The following is a 17,679-nucleotide window of genomic DNA, read 5'->3' on the forward strand; positions in this document are numbered from 1 at the left end:
TAATTTAGAGTAATTCTTGTGGGGCAGAGAAATCTTACATGATGTGCATATCAATTTGTTTCTCTGCATACCTGTTCTAGAGAACAGTCCCTTAAGGTTATTTAAAGTACTATTCTTTCTGAAGCTGAAGTAATTTTTAAAAGTTTAAACATTTCTGGTTTTTATTAAATCCTTTATCTGTAATTATTAGGATTTATGTCTGCATTGGTGAATTTTTAGATTAACTGAAGCTTGTTCTGTTAAACATCAAATATTTTTCCTTCTTTACTAGAATACACTATAAAGTGTGGTGTAAATTTTTTTCTTGGTGACTCAGTTACTGTCAAGGACATTAGAGAGCAAGGCTACTTGTTTTTGCCAAGGCTTATATGATAGTAGTGCAGCTGTGCATGTAGATGTGAAGCTGTTGACACTTGAGTCTTTCTGCTATTTCAGCCTTCTTTGAGAGATTCAATGTTTATGTCCTAGTCTCTATTGGTAATAATTATGTGTTGAAGTATTTGTGTTATTTCCTTCTTTAGGAGCCTGATTCTGAACAGCAGCCCTTGAAACCAATCACCTGTGACCTAGAGGATGATTCTGATAAATCGCAAGGTCTGTTTGAAAATTAAGTCTCAAATCATTTTATAGTAATTAAGGAGGGCACACGCATACACCAAAACATTTTTACCTACCCCTTTTCTAGATTCTGCTAAAAATAGAGACGATAGAGGTCTTTTCCTATTATTCGGTCTGTTTATCACTCCTTAGAAATAAAATTCATTCCTGTTGATATGGCATGTTATTGCAAGAGACACTTAGGATACGGTTAGAGCTTCTCTCTCTTTTTTAAGATTTATTTATTTATTTTTTAAAAACAGCACAAGTTGGGGTAGGGGCGGAGGGAAAGGGAGAGAGAGTCCTCAGGCAGACTCCCAGCTGAGCATGGGGCCCAATGTGGGGCTTGATCCCAGGAGCCCTAGATCATGACCTGAGCCGAAATCAGAGTTGAACGTTTAACTGACTGAGCCACCCAGGTGTGCGCCCCCCTCCCCTTTATGGCTTAATACACATGAAAAGTGATACTATTTTTATAGCATATTGAGGTTATGTGGGGGAGGCTGCTGGGGTGGAGAGAACCTGTCTGAGAACACAACCACCTTCAAGGCTGAGGGCATCTATATCCTGACATACTTGTCATTAGAACATTGGTTGGGAGACTATGATGTAGAAATCTAGGTGTCCAGTGAAATAGACAGCCAGTTAACATGTTGTCATGAATGTAAATACCTGGTGAGCTAAATAATCTTCACATAATGTAGAAATGGAGCAGTCATATCTAGAGTCACAGAAGTAATTCAGAAGTATTTGCAGTAGAAATTAGAAGTAGAAAACACTTTTCAACCACAATATTCTCTCTCTTGTTCTTTAGGATTGATGGGTAGACCCATCATATGTTACAAAGCATCTTGCAAGTGTCTTTGCTTTTCCTGTATGGATAGCAGAACACTAAACTATATCAAATCTTAACCTTGGTTGTAGGTCATGCTTTGTTTGCAAGGTAACACTTACATAATAGTCATGGCTTTTTAGAGCAGTCTTAAGGTGGGACTCTCTTTTTATTAGTGACCCCTGGCAGCAGGATATCCTATTATAGTCTGATTCTCTGGACTGTTTCTTTTTCATGGAAAAGTCCCAAATTGTGAGTTGTTAAATTACCACTGAAAGTACATGGGATTCAGACACTGGGCAGGTGCTCAATTTCTGAGCCATTGGCACTTTTCTGAGAACCCAGGGAAAATAAAAATCTTTTATTTTATTATTTTTTTAAATTTATTTATTTGTTGGAGAGAGAGCACAAGCAGAGGGAGTGGTAGGCAGAGGGAGAAGCAGACTCCCCGCTGAGCAGGGAGCCCAATGTGGGACTCAGTCCCAGGACCCTGGGATCATGACCTGAGCCGAAGGCAGATGCTTAACTGACTGAGCCACCTAGGTGTCCCTAAAAATCTTTTAAAGTTCAGTACAAAATGCTGTGATGCAGAAATATCTTTCAATTCCTTATCAGAAAAAAGCTGGAAATCTTCCTGCAATGAAGGGGAATCCTCTACCTCCTATGTGCATCAGAGGTCACCAGGTGGTCCCACCAAACTGATAGAAATCATCTCAGACTGCAACTGGGAGGAGGATCGGAACAAGATTTTGAGCATCTTATCCCAGCACATCAATAGCAACATGCCACAGTCACTTAAGGTGGGCAGCTTCATCATTGAGTTGGCTTCTCAGCGAAAGAGCCGGGGTGAGAAGAACCCTCCTGTTTATTCTTCTCGTGTGAAAATCTCTATGCCATCATGCCAAGACCAAGATGATATGGCTGAGAAATCTGGATCAGAGACTCCTGATGGTCCATTATCCCCTGGGAAAATGGATGATATCTCTCCTGTGCAGACAGATGCCCTGGATTCAGTGAGGGAGAGATTACATGGAGGCAAAGGTCTGCCTTTTTATGCAGGGCTTTCTCCTGCAGGGAAGCTTGTGGCCTATAAACGTAAACCCAGTTCAAGCACATCTGGGCTTATCCAGGTGAGAATTACCTTTAATCTGGATGTAGCACCTTTTTCTACTTAGGTAACATCTTGATTTTTCAGAGCCCTTTGTGGGCGTTATATCATATATCTTCATATTTCCTGGGAACTGGGTGACAAAATCATCTCTTTTTGTAATAGGCCTAGTTTAGATGCTTACCTAGAGTGAATTTTTGACAAATTTACAAACAACTGTAGAGCCCTATATTAGTTTGTGATTTTATTTCCAGTCTTCAATTTTATTGCTTGGGCTCTAGTGATACTTTGACAACTAAACAGGATACTAAGGAGTTCCGTCTAGTTCTTGGGATTATTATTAACAAATAGCTTTCAAAACAAAACAAGGGGAAATTGATTGTAAGAGAGCAGTATATATTTGGAAACTTGGAGAAAATTTTAATTTTGTAAGGTGTTACTCAGATGTATAAAACTTTAAAAAATGGAGCCACAGTTCATTTTTTTTTTCTTTATTTGGTCCATAGTAGGGTTTTTGCTAATATAATCATTGTCATAGTACAAATAAATCCTTTCTGTTTAGTAATTCAAGCAGGTTATATTAGTAAAATTACACTGGCATCTAGAAAATCCTTGGAAGGAGAAGTTTTAAATTAAAATGTGATTAAAAAGGTTTTCTCCTCTTGCTCAGTGATATTAAATGCACTTTTATGTCAGAGTAGCAAATGGGTGGAAATGTCTGACATTCTTGCTAATAAGGTTACTTCACTTTACTAGTTTGACTACTTCTCTGGGCTGTGGACTGTCCCATTAATAATATGACTGATCTATTTAATTAAAAACTTTTTTATTGCAGTTTACTCTTGATGGTGCTATGTAACTGCTTCTGTTCGTATTTCTTAAACTCTTAATAATGAGGAGAATAGTGTTTTCTTCATATTTCATTTATTGATTGATACTTTGAGAACAGAGACTTAACTGAGCTTATTTCTAGTGAGACTTGACCCCCCCCTGAAATACAGGTATAGAAATTTGTGTTCTCCTCTCCTGTCTAGGACTCAGAAAGCCGCCATAAAATATGAATTTGCATAAGCAGTCAGGCCACTGTAATGTAGGCTTTAGGGAAGCTGTTGAATAGTCTTCAGAGCAGGTCCCCAAGGAGAAGATAAGGGTATCTGACCTAGACCTCCAGAGACCCTGAAAACTATAGTAAAGTTTCCTTTAGGATGGAAAGATCACATTCTATATATCAAACTCAAGGCAGAGGTATTCCTGATCTATCTGGGAATAATCATGGTTTCACTTAAGTAGTAAAGTGTAATTTTGTGTCTTTGAGGAGAGGGTGGCTTTCTGTAGCTATTCTCTTTACCAATTTAGAGAGTAGGAGTTTCTCCACCACTTCACCCTCTCCCCCTTTTCAGTGATGGAAAGGAGGAACAGAAAAGAATGTCTTCTCTAGTCACCTAGGAATAGGACTTTGAGAACATGGGTAAGAAAATTAGGGAAGGTTTTGTTTTTCTTTCTTTTTTAAAAAAGCAATTGTGCTGCCCCAGATGGGTAATATGTCAACTCAGGCAGTAGAGAAAAATCTTTACCTCATTTATTGATTACTTTCTTCTGATGGTTCAGTGATTGTTTCTAAAGTTATAATTGAGTTTCTCCTAGCATTTATCTTGAGCTCAAGTTTTGTCCAAGAGATGATAGGATCTTCAGAGTTGAGTTTTTGAAAACTAAAAACTGAGGGGACCTTTTGGCTTAGGATATTAAAACAATGGCCTTTTATAACTTAAAAGTAGACTCACCATATATTTTTCAAATATGAGGGATGCTTGAAAGGAACCTTGAGAGGGCTTCATTATGCCTCCTTGGTCTTGTCAGAGAGATTCTGTGGAACATAGTTACTCATTTTTTGCTGGTGATTGTTAATAGTTTAACCAGAATTGCTTATTAAGTAAAACTGTTGGATGATTCCTTAGATTTGACTGTATCTCTCACAAATCTAGGAGCAGATATGATGGGTTTCTAAGATACTCTGTTTCCAAACTACCAAAATGAAGATGAGATTAGTTCAGAATATCAGATGGCAGCTTTTTTTTTTTCCCACCTTCTAATACTCAGACTTTATATCTAATGGAAAAAGTCCGTTTCTTTTTCCCTTTAAATCTGAAAGATAGACTTTTAAAACCTTGTAAAAATGAAACCCCTGTCAAGGGAGATAAGTTAGCAAGAGAATTTTATCTTTACAGAATTTCTCTTTGCCACTTGTTTCAGGTTAATGGTAAGAGTTACCCGCAGGCTAAGTTGCTATTGGGACAGATGGGGGCATTGCATCCAGCCAATAGGCTAGCTGCTTATATCACAGGCAGGTTGCGACCCTCAGTCCTGGACCTCTCAACCCTCAGTACTGTCATCTCCAAGGTAGCATCCAATGCCAAGGTGGCTGCATCCAGGAAACCACGTACCCTGTTGCCTTCAACATCCAATTGCAAAACGGCATCCTCCTCTGGCGCTACAACAAATCGCCCTGGGAAGAATCTGAAGGCATTTGTCCCGGCAAAAAGACCAATTGGTAAGTTGGACTGTATATATGTATTAGAAAGGCCTGTGCCTTGGTCCTTGTCCAGGGGATACTGGCCCGGTATGGAGATTGTGAAAATTAGAGAAATGTAGAATTTGGCATTATTCATACTCTTGATGTCTGTCTTGCCTAACTTTTGTCTGTTTTTGGTAACTCTTCCTGATCACCTATGATAGTAGACGAATTGAACTCTAGTTAATAGTTATTTCCAGACTTTTAGATGGGTTTTATTAATATAGAGAAGACTTAGGTTTTTAATTTTGTTTTTAAAAAGGGAAGACTTATTCTTAAATATTTTACATAATTTAATATTTCTTTTATGGGCACTGGTATTTTTGTAACCCATCAAATGTATGTTCCTTGAACTTAGGAAACCCAAGGAGCTAGCATACCCAAGGGAGTTGAGTTTGTAGTATAGGCTTAGAATAAAAGGCTCTTGTAAAACATAAGTTTGGAAGTGTTGATTTATTCTATTCATCCTGTTCTGTGAATGAAAACCTCATTTGTTTAACATTTCGGTGCTAGAGTCTAATAAATTACCTTCTTGAAAGCATTTGTGTTTTAGTATTTAGAGTGTATATAGTCAGTTTATTGAATTCTTCTTTTTGTTCAAATCTGTTTAGGAATATTAAGTGTAAGTGTCCATTGCTGTATTCTTATTCCTCTGATGGGAAATTGAAATATCTGGCTGAAAGCTGGAGTTATATGAAGATGGAGGACAAGCATTGTATGCCTTAAAAAGACCCCATTTTACCTTTTTAAACAAAGCAGCTTTAACTGGTGATTTTTAAGTCCTATCCTGCCCTCTTTTGAAAAGTGTCTTTATACATTTTAGAAATATGTAAAACTTCACTGTCTCATAACAGGATAGCAGTAATAAAGAGGTGGAGGTGCTGGGACAGGAGGAAGTGGTGAAACAAGTTTTAAAATTAGAGTAAGGGGAGAAAAAATGCTCCTTACTTTCTCTTCACTGTTTTAGATGATGAAGTTGTGTGCTGCTATATTGTCTTTTTAGTGTCCTGGCAATTTGGCTATATTGCACAGTCAAAAGAATCTTGGTAGGAACACCCAATTTTAATCCCTTTCATAGTATTATAAAGGTTTGGTTTGGTTTGAGAGAAGTGTTTGATTTCTATGGGTGGAAATTGGCACATACCATGCAGGTAGGTGGTACCTGTAAGAAATTGACCCAGTGGTGCGCAATAAATGTTGATAAACACAATCACTAAGAGGATAAAATATGAGAACTGAAGATTTTTGACCTGCAAATTTTTATTTGCAGCGGCTCGACCCTCTCCTGGTGGTGTGTTCACACAGTTTGTGATGAGTAAAGTTGGAGCCCTGCAGCAGAAGATACCTGGAGTTAGCACACCCCAACCCCTAACAGGGCCACAGAAGTTCAGTATCAGACCTTCTCCAGTAATGGTCGTCACACCTGTGGTTTCTTCTGAGCCAGTTCAGGTGTGCAGCCCTGTGACTGCTGCTGTCACTACTACCACCCCTCAAGTGTTTTTAGAGAATGTTACTGCTGTGACACCTATGACTGCTATTTCTGACGTGGGAACTAAAGAAACTACTTACTCTTCTGGTGCCACCACTGCAGGGGTTGTTGAGGTTTCTGAAACTAATACCAGCACCCCTGTAACACCTTCCCAGTCTACAGCCACTGTGAACCTTATCAAAACGACTGGGATAACTACCCCTGTGGCTTCAGTTGCTTTTCCTAAGTCTTTGGTAGCATCTCCTCCAACTATAACTCTTCCTGTTGCTTCCACTGCCTCCACCTCCATAGTCGTGGTGACCACAGCTGCATCTTCCTCCATGGTGACCACACCAACTTCATCTCTGGGCTCTGTTCCCATTATACTCTCGGGAATTGATGGGAGTCCACCAGTGAGCCAGAGACCAGGTAAGGCTTAGATGTTACTAGCTGGTTTACCTACTGTACAGCTGTTTTTATAAAACTTACGGTTTTGATAGGATTACAGATATATCAGGGTAACAGTGTAGGTGTTTCTGCTGTAACATGATACATGGATCTGCAAAACTGAACACTAAAAATAATAGACCTCATGGCTAATATCGGTTAGGATAAATCACTGAAAATCTCTGCAACTTTGTAACCAGAGCACTGATAAAAACCATAATTGGTACTTTGGAAATAAATTGAACAGCCTTGACAGATGGTTTAGTGTGGGGCTGGAGATTTTCTGAGGAGATTAAAAATACTCAGAAACATTATAATGGAAATATTGAATCTGAAATAATGCATGTGGGAGTGGAGTTCTGAGCCAGTAGAGTGGCCATCAGGATGGGCACAGGACAAAGTGCACTACTGTGTGCTGAGATCTAGGGTTGCATATCTCTGAGGAGATAACCCAAATGTAGGTGTTCCCTTTTGGCGGGGGTGGGGTGGTGGGGTGGGGGCTGTGTGTGCTTCTTTTTTTTTTTTTTAAGATTTCATTTATTCATCTGCCAGAGAGAGAGCCCATGCGCACGTGTGCGTGCACACATATGGGGGGAGCGGCAGGCAGAGGGAGAAGCAGGCTCCCCACTGAGCAGGAAGCCTGATGTGGGGCTCCATCCCAGGACCTAAGAATATGGGATTATGACCTGAGCCGAAGGCAGACACTTAACTGACTGAGCCACCCAGGCATCCCTGTGTGTGCTTCTTTTTAATTAAAAAAGAGAGAGCAGAGGGCTTCTGCCATGCTACAGCCAGGCTAAGGGCTTTTATATCCTGTTATATTTTAACTGAGATTTTCTAAACGATATGGATTCCAGCCTTTTTTAATTCTGTCGTGAAACTATGAAGTAGTTTAGCTTTTTGTAGTTCGTGGTTTCTCAGATTCCAGTCACTTGGAATATACATTGAGGTATTTGCTCTGATTCTCATTTGTACTATTATTGACTTAATATTTTTATTTAAATCAGCTCCTTTGTTTGCTTAAATGTATTTTTAAAAGCAAAAACCAACATTACTTGCCATAACAGAGATTCGTACACTGGAAAGAATAATAACAAGAAATATATTCTAGCTAGCTACCATATGTTAACATGTGGCTTGCACTCTCTTAATGAAGAAACCAAGAAAATGCTGATGTAATATCAAAGACTGGTATTTTCTTTTGTATATAATCAGAAGATTGAAAAAGAAATTACTTTCTGACAATGTGATATGGTGATTCTCTATATCCATATACCATCTAAAAATATCTTCTGTAATACTACTTGAGGAAATAATGTTAACAGATTTTCTTAACTGCTCTATTTTATTTTATTTTTTTTAAAGATTTTATTCATTTATCTGACAGAGAGAGACACAGTTAGAGAGGGAACACAAGCAGGGGGAGAGGGAGAAGCAGGCTTCCCACCGAGCAGGGAGCCTGACGCGGGGCTCGATCCCAGGACCCCGGGATCATGACCTGAGGAGATGGCAGATGCTAAACAACTGAGCCACCCAGGCACCCCTTAACTGCTCTATTTTAAATGGAGCTAACTCTGATAACTTCTAAGTGTGTGTAATTTTGTTCTAGGTTCATAAAGAGGATCCCAGCTCGGGCACTTAGACATCTGTGACTTTCTCGTTTAACTTCCCTTCTTTTTCTTTTCCCTTCTTGCCCTCACCTGTATGTGAATAAATAATCACATATTTAGTGTGTGTATTAAAAGCTGCTTTCATTCTCTGGATTAGAGTGCTTTGGGTTTGAATCACTCCCTAAAATGTTCTTTGAATAGAAACGTTCAGGAAATTAAGAATGCTTTAATGTGTTTCTTAAATTACGTAAGATGTTTTTTATTTAAATTGCACATTTTTACCCCCCTGGAACAGTTTGGTTTTTGCATTTTATTTCATTTCCAAGAGTAGTTCTGGATCTTATATATAATTTGTCATGTAAATGTTAGGAGCATAATTTCCTTTTAGAAGTTTGGTATGTTTTGTGGGTAGAGTGATTAATAGTCTCCATGTTAAACTGATTTGTTTGGTTTGTTGATTTTTCTCTTTAGCGACAAACTAACAAAAATTTTTATTAATAATGTTAAGTAAGTTCACTAATTTGAATGGTAATGTTAGATTTGTTTCATTTCTGCATACTGTTATCGTTATTCCTACCTTTTTATCCCCATGACCAAAAATCTATCTGTAGATTATTCACACTGTTTTTTTCTATGTCTTCAGTATTTCTAAATATCTCTTCCAAACATTAAAATGGGTCTTTAGGTACTATTAATGGTTTGAAATTTTTTTAAATTCACATCTTCTGCATTAAATTTTTGCTTTTTCTGTTTGTTTTAAAACTGTCTTTTGCCTCTTCCTAACCAGGCTTTATTTCCCTGCTTCTTTGATGTCTCTTAATTTCATTCCATTTTTTGGGGGTATGTATTTTTTTTTCCTTCTGAAAAATAATTTCCACAGATCTTTATGCTTTGGTTATTTGTCAGTGAATTTTAAAAGCCAAGGAGTTTTTTATGCCTCATGATTTTTAGTCCTGGACTTTATCTTACTTGAGTATGACCTGTGAAATGAAGTCATAATTTTAGTAAACGTTAACAACCTGAATTATAAGGTTGAAGAAGAGAATTTTATCATGAATGATGTTTAACTTTAATGAGAATCCAGATTTAGAGGCCTGCCATATTTTTCATTAGGCAGAGGCATTATCTCTATTTTTAAATGCACCTGTTGACAATTGATGCTTTCTTTTTTTCCTTTCTTTCTTTCCTTCCTTTCTTTTTTTACCATTCTAAATGTAAAGTCCTACAATGTCTTGATAATTAGGTTTTAAGATAAATTGTTCTCAGCCATTGGACTATTAAGTAATATATGCTAGAGGTACAGGATTTCACCAACTGTATAATTCAAATTAGAAATTATTTGTAGTGTGGTCAGATCCTATATCATAATAATTTTTTCCTAACATGTATTAAAGGGAAATTCTGATAACTGTGTTTCCATTTCCTGTTTTTCAGAAAATGCCCCTCAGATCCCAGTGGCTACTCCCCAGGTCTCTCCTAACACAGTGAAACGTACGGGACCTCGATTGTTGCTGATTCCAGTGCAGCAAGGTTCTCCTACTCTTAGACCTGTCCCAAACACACAACTTCAGGGGCATCGGATGGTTTTGCAGCCTGTTAGGAGCCCAAGTGGAATGAATCTATTCAGGCATCCTAACGGGCAGATTGTTCAGCTCCTCCCTTTGCACCAGCTTCGAGGCTCTAATACCCAGCCCAGCTTACAGCCTGTTATGTTTCGGAACCCAGGTATAAAATTGGAGATTTTTCTGATGCGTTTTTCTTTTGTGGAATCATTTGGCCATATGGCATGTTAATACAGTAGGATTTCTTAGTCTCTTAGAGTTAACCTGTCCAAAAAGAAAAGCATACCTTGGGAGTCTTGATACAGGCAGTGATAATTAAAAAGGAAATTTTTTTTTTTCTTACCAGGCTCTGTGATGGGAATTCGGTTACCCACTCCTTCCAAACCTTCAGAGACTCCACCATCTTCTGCTTCATCCTCTGCTTTCTCTGTTATGAACCCTGTAATTCAGGCTGTTGGGTCGTCTCCACCAGTGAATGTTATCACTCAGGCACCATCATTGCTTTCTTCTGGACCTAGTTTTGTGTCTCAGTCTGGTACATTGACCCTGAGGATTTCCCCTCCTGAACCACAAAGCTTTGCAAGTAAAACAGGCTCCGAAACCAAAATAACTTATAGTTCAGGAGGGCAGCCTGTTGGTACAGCCAGTCTTATTCCTCTCCAGTCTGGTAGTTTTGCTTTGTTGCAGCTCCCTGGACAAAAGCCTGTTCCCAGTTCCATTCTTCAACATGTTGCTTCTCTTCAGATGAAGAGAGAGTCTCAGAGTGCAGACCAGAAAGATGAAACAAGCTTTTTAAAAAGAGAGCAGGATACTAAGAAGGCCCTACAGTCAGAAGGAGAAACTATAGATTCTGAAGCTAATGTAATAAAGCAAAACTCAGGGGCTACTGCCTCAGAAGAAATCCTGCATGATTCTGTGGGAGATGGGGGTGATCATTTAGATGAAGAATCTCTTACAGAAGAGGGTCCTATAACTGTTAAACCTTCTCAGCACTCCTATATCACTGGGTCACGCATAGATGAAGACTATAAAGATGTTGATGAAGAGTATGGGATTAGAAATCATAATAGTTCCAAAGAAAAAGTGACTGTTCTAGAAGTTAAGACCATTTCCAAAAAAGCCAGCAATGTGACAGTCCAAAGTATAAGTAATATACAGCTTAAAAAGCTTGGTGATGTGAAAGTGGAACAGCAGAAAGGATTGGAAAATCCAGAGGAAAAATCAAGTGAATTTCCAATCATCTCTAAGGAAGGCAAACTCGAATTATCAGGGAGCAAAGTTGTGGAGCAGCAATCTCTTCCACAGCCAGAGGCCAAGGAAAAGGGATGTGGAGACTCTCTGGAGAAAGACAGTATTAGGGAGAGATGGAGAAAACACCTGAAGGGCCCTCTGACCCAGAAATGTGTTGGAACTTCACAAGAATGCAAGAAAGAGGCAGATGAGCAGTTAATTAAAGAAATAAAGACCTGTCAGGAAAATTCTGATGTGTTTCAACAAGAACAAGGCATCTCTGATCTACTTGGAAAAAGTGGAGCTACTGAAAATGTCAGAGTTTTAAAAACTGAATGTGATTCTTGGAGTAAGATTTCTAGTCCTACAGCCTTCTCCATTGTTCCGAGGAGAGCTACAAAAGGGAGCAGAGGGGAAGGACATTTTCAAGGTCACTTACTGCTGTCAGGAGAACAGATACAACCAAAGCAAGAGAAGAAGGGTGGGCGAAGCAGTGCTGACTTGACTGTTTTGGATTTGGAAGAGGAGGATGAGGAAGATGAGAATGAGAAAACCGATGATTCTATTGATGAGATTGTGGATGTTGTTTCTGACTACCAGAGTGAGGAGGTTGATGATGTAGAAAAGGTGGTGAGCCCATTTTTGTTGTGACTGAAACCTCAAGAATTTAAAATGATTTATTAGAGACAGTAGCTACTGATCTTCCAGAAGATCACTAAGACCTGATGCATTGATTTGGATGCCTAGGTTTAGATCATGATTAAATGACTTTGTAGTTTTTAGGCTATGTCAGTCAGGTAACATTTATTGAGCTTATATTCTTTGAGACTTGCCTGCTCTTACTGAAAGGCTGGCTCATGCCTTTGGGGGATAGATGCTTGAGAGTTCCTTTCAAGTTAGGTTTTAAAAAAGAAATCCTGAAACTCCTACTCCTATTTGTTCTCATTTTTTTTTTTTGTTTGTTTGTTTTTTTGGACATTTTCTCTGTGAAGTGGTTACAGCCTATCTGGTAGATATATAAAAAACAGGGAATGGGTGACCTTAGAACTAGAGGAGAACTTACTGCTTACATTTAGAGAGATGTTTCTCTTTTTGGAGAAAAATGGAAAATACCATTTAATATTTTATTATCACCCTGCCCTAAGTTGCTTTTAAATTATTTCCTAAAATTAGTTTCTAGAGTTTATGTTTTAAACTTTGGTTATCTTCCTTTGTAATGTGACCTTTATAATTTTTACAAAAATTTTTTCTGAAGCCGTTTTTTGTAGACTTCCTATTTAAGGTTGTAACCCTATCTAAGTGAGAAACAGATATAGGGCAGGAGTGGACAAACTTTTTTTGTAAAGGGCTGGATTGTTAACATTTTAGACTTTGCAGGCTGGATGGCTTGCTGTTGCAACTGCTCAGTTGCCGTTATAGCGTGAGAGCAGCCATAAACAATAGTAAGTGAAAGAGTGTGGCTGTGTTCCAGTAAAACTTTTATTTATGAAAACAGGTTGCAGGCTGTGGTTTGCTGACACCTGACAATGGGGTTTGATGTAAAACATAAGGAGATTGTAGCCAGCTGCCTGTAGGGTGCCCTCAAATCTAAACCGTGTCCCTCTCACTAGGAGCAGATAATGTGGCCCTCTGGTGATTGTCATGCAGTTCTCACTTCCATGAGATTCAGTCTCTGTGTTATCTGGTCCTTCTCTGTTTTGTTTTGTTTTTTTAAGATTTTATTTATTTGACAGAGACACAGCGAGAGAGGAAACACAAGCAGGGGGAGCGGGAGAGGGAGAAGCAGGCTTCCCGCAGAGCAGGGAGCCTGATGCAGGGCTCGATCCCAGGACCCTGGGATCATGACCTGAGCAGAAGGCAGATGCTTAACGACTGAGCCACCCAGGCGCCCCTGGTCCTTCTCTGTTAATGCCTAACTGCCTTACGCAGATAAAATATAACAGAAAGATTAGTATTTTAAAACTCTAAAATGTTTAAATATTCCAATGTTCCTGTGTTGGTTATTTCTGTACCTCATTGTCTCATTTGTAAAATGAGGATCTAGCTCTACTGTTAGATGATTTTATATACATTTGCCTTATATTTTGTCTGTAGCCTCATCCTTTTTGAGGACAGATACCTGTGGGTAGCTGAAGAATCTGAATTCATTGAGTTTAAGAGTTAGATTGCAGATCTTCTGCTTTTTGCAGAATCTCCCATTGTAAGTCAGCTTGGGTAAGCATCAGACCAAAGACAGTCCAACTTTAAAACCAGTGAAAACTGTTGCTGTCAGTAGAACTGACTTAACAGAAGCTTTGAAGTGTCTTAATCAAGGGTGACATTGCTTGGATTTCCTAATAGGGAATCTGACATACAAGGTACAGTGACCTTTTTAAAAGTACGGGCATTATATTGAATGAACTCTAAAAACTAAATTCTACATTGTATTTCTGTACCTGTCCGACATGTGTGGTATTTTTGTGCATGTGATAAGCATTATACTGGAATAGTGTAAGGAAAGTAGTGAGTAGCCTCTTTAATTTAAATCTTCTATTGTGAAGTTTATTGGATATTATTTATAAAGCCTGCAGTTAAAGCCATGCTGTAGGCAGACATTCTTCGGTTTAAATACCATAAAGAATCTACCTACATTATAATTTAGACTCTTTAGATTCTGTCAGGACTCTGTTGATTTAGCTTCCTAGAGTTAATATATATTGTTCACATTGTTTAAATTAAATAGACATTGTTTAAATTGGGGACCAAGGGGAAAAAAAAATAAATTGGGGACCATAATTGATGGCTTGCATTTAGTGTCTATCAGCCTTATGGAACCTATAAGTCATGGGGGTAAGTAATTTTTCCATCACGTTTAAACAGAATTAGTAAGGTGATTGGGATGCTTCATTTTAAGTTGTGCCTCTCAGGTATAGTACTATTATAAACAGATAACATATTCCCAGTTTAGTTTCTGGCATAGTAAACACTACTTTTAAAGGTGGACTTAAATATATCTACATACTCCATAATTTGTATATTCTACTGTTTACATAAAATAATACAGTGAGTTTCCATAATAGGTGCTCAATAAATGCTCACTGATTGACTTTTTTAAAGATTGTATATTTTAGAGAGCGTGCGCATGAGTGGAGGAGGAACAGAGGGAGAGGGACAAGCAGACTCTGCGCTGAGCATGAAGCCCAGTGTGGGGCCTGATCTCACAACTCTAAAATCATGACCTGAGCTGAAATCAAGAGTTGGTCACTCAACTGACTGAGCCACCCAGGCGGCCCAACTTTATTACTATTTTTTTTAATGTACAGTAAAGCAAGTACAGTAAGCTTGGGCTTTTTTTGATACCTGAAATTCTTTAGAAGCTTTCCTTGTGTGGGATTAAGAGGCTTAGAGGACTGACTCTGGGCTGTATTCTGTTTTCATATCTGCCTTGAGTTTGTTTTTGTGGGTGTGCAATAAGGGGTTAGCCATGAAGCACTCTTAAAATAGAACCTGAATTTTTTTCCTTTCCCCCTACCCATTCACCAAATTTTACTTTACTGCTATTTAATCTTAAGATTTATGAAGCTTTAATATATTTGTACCTGAGTTTTGTCCACTAGAAGTAACACCTGAAGCATATACAGCCCTCTGGGGACTCTGTTCAGTCTAGTGATGTCTGTTCTGTATGTATCTATGATTTTTAATGTAGTGTTTGGTTGTTAGCTCTAACCATATGTTGTCTTCATAACTAATTCCTTCTTATGATGAAGAAGTTTAGGATCATCAGTATTTATGGTGTAAAATCAATGTTTGGCCCTGGTTGGTTTTATAAAGGGAACATTTGGTTGAAAAGTTTAGGTGTGTTTGCTTCCCAATACTTTATTTACTGTTGGAATGCTTTATTTCAGAATAACTGTGTAGAATACATTGAGGATGATGAGGAACAGGTGGACATTGAGACTGTGGAAGAGCTCTCTGAGGAAATTAATGTTGCCCACATGAAGACCACAGCTGCCCAAACACAGACTTTCAAACAGCCGTAAGTCTTACTTTGTCTTTGGAGTTTTGTGACCATATACAAAATTAAATGTTCTGTTTAGGAGCTCTGGATAACTGACCTGGTTTCTTTATTCCTCTAGCTTTTTTCTGATTAGTAGAGGAAGAGGGAGCTGAAATTCAGAGGTAATTAACTTGCCTTGGTTATTGCTAGAGGACCACGTGTGAATGTGAATAACCTATGCTTTTGGAGCCTGACACATGGGTATTAAAATACTAGTTTTGTTTGTAGCTGTTTAACCTCGGGGCAAGTCTTTGAGTCTTAGATTCTTTACCTGTGAAATGAGGAAAATGCCCCTAATTTGCGACTAGGGTAACTGACACAAGTGGACTACTCAACAGAAGTTAGTTCCTTTATCTTTTAAGAATAGACATTAAATTCTAAATTTGGTTACTTTACTGGTTAAACAGTTGAGATACAGTTGGGAAATTTTTATGTGTTCACAGATGGTGAGATGAAAATAGAGTATGATGACTTGGTCAGGAAAATTTATTCCATTTTTTGTGTTAGTAAGCCTTGTATTGATTAGGGATTGGGGTGTGAGAGGTTGATGGAAGTAAGATAGGAGTCCTTATTTTGTGCCAGACTTTGTGCTTTTCCTGTTACCTCATTAATCACCATGTAAAACAGCAGTGAGTTGAGAAAGAGTAATTCTTCATCCCTGATGATGCTGAGAAAGTCTCAGGATGGGGACATAGGTCTAATAATTTTCTTCATTCCAGAGCTATTTGGAGGCTACTTCAGCTGCCTATTGGTTAAGGTTGAAAGAGTTTAAATCTTGTAACAATGTAATTAATTAGACAAGGTTAGCAGTATCGCTGGATATGCTGATTATACTAAAGTTGATTTTTCTAAACAGCAACAAACAAAAAATACCATTTATAATAGTAACAGAATAGTAACAAAAAAGAACGTGTTTGGGATTATTAACAAAAGCTGTGTAAAACTTTTATAAAATGTTACCGTGTGACATTGAAGATCAGTTCAATAAATGGAAAGATACCATCTTAATGGGCTGGAATAATAAAGGGCCAAGAATAACACACAAAGAGCACACATTGTAAAGGAACAGATTGTTAAACATTTAAAAATTTTCTCTCACTACACCATGAAAACTGAAAAGGCAAACTTACACTGTAAGGAGAATATTTGCATACATGTTTGACAAAGGATTATTATCAAGGAAATAAAATAATTCTTTAAGTCAGTGAGAAAAAGATGATGGAGTAGATAAATATGTAATGGATATCACAGGCAGTTCACTGAAGAGGAAACCTGGATGGCCAGTAAACACATACAAATTTGTTTAACCTCACAAGTATTTGGGGATATACAAATTGAACCACAGTGACTTCATTAATTCACATCCATAAGATTGGCAAAAGTTGTGATTTCTTTTTTTTTTTTTTTAATTTTTAAAAAAAGTTGTGATTTCTGATGGGACTATTGTGTCTAGTTGTGGAGCAATGGGAACATACCGCAGGTGGGGGTATAAATTGTTAGCACCACTTTGGAGAGTAGTGTGATATGACTGAAGTTGACTTCCATACCTTTCCTCCACTCAGAAATTCCACTCCTAGGTATATGTATCCTGGAAAAGTTCACACATATGTACAAGGGGCCATGTATGGGACTATACATTGCAGTATTGTTTGCCATTGAGAAAATTTGGAAACAACCTAAACAATTATTAGAATTCTGAAAAATAAATTTTGGAAATTTCACACTTCGGAACACTATATAGCAGTTAAAATGATTGAACTAGAACTGTGTCTTTCAATATCTTAGATATAATGTTGAGTGAAATCAGATGAAGAAAGATACACTATAATAATATTTAGGGGTAGGGGCGCCTGGGTGGCTCAGTTGTTAAGCGTCTGTTTGCCTTTGGCTCAGGTCATGATCCCAGGGTCCTGGGATTGAGCCCCGCATCAGGCTACCTGCTCAGCGGGAAGCCTGCTTCTCCTTCTCCCACTCCCCTGCTTGTGTTTCCTCTCTCACTGTGTCTCTCTCTGTCAGATAAATAAAATAAAAACTTAAAAAAAAAAAAATAACGTTTAGGGGCATCTGGGTGGCTCAGTTGTTAAGCATCTGCCTTTGGCTCGGGTCATGATCCCAGGGTCCTGGGATTGAGCCCTGCATCGGGCTCCCTGCTCCATGGGAAGCCTGCTTCTCCTTCTCCCACTCCCCCTGCTTGCATTCCCTCTCTCGCTGTGTCTCTCT

At 38.3% G+C, this 17,679-nt stretch overlaps 1 protein-coding gene across 26 annotated transcripts in view; it reads left to right on the top strand.

Moving 5' to 3' along the window:
• The window catches only part of MGA (MAX dimerization protein MGA), a 162,422-nt gene that overhangs the window by 132,635 nt on the left and 12,108 nt on the right, over positions 1–17,679 (top strand). For 9 of the 26 annotated variants that reach the window (XM_031031565.2, XM_031031566.2, XM_081830925.1 and 6 more), the window contains exons 12-18: positions 522–594; positions 2,045–2,559; positions 4,788–5,085; positions 6,377–7,003; positions 10,066–10,356; positions 10,540–12,053; positions 15,308–15,438. In XM_031031565.2, coding sequence (XP_030887425.2) covers positions 522–594; positions 2,045–2,559; positions 4,788–5,085; positions 6,377–7,003; positions 10,066–10,356; positions 10,540–12,053; positions 15,308–15,438 — 3,449 coding nt within the window. Of the gene's footprint in view, positions 1–521; positions 595–2,044; positions 2,560–4,787; positions 5,086–6,376; positions 7,004–10,065; positions 10,357–10,539; positions 12,054–15,307; positions 15,439–17,679 lie in introns of those variants that run through there. The other 17 variants (XM_081830927.1, XM_031031575.2, XM_031031572.2 and 14 more) reach the window with 17 other exon arrangements.

The sequence above is a fragment of the Leptonychotes weddellii genome, chromosome 9 (genome assembly GCF_054177405.1).
Source record: "Leptonychotes weddellii isolate Sample4059 chromosome 9, ASM5417740v2, whole genome shotgun sequence".
Classification (NCBI taxonomy): Eukaryota; Metazoa; Chordata; class Mammalia; order Carnivora; family Phocidae; genus Leptonychotes; species Leptonychotes weddellii.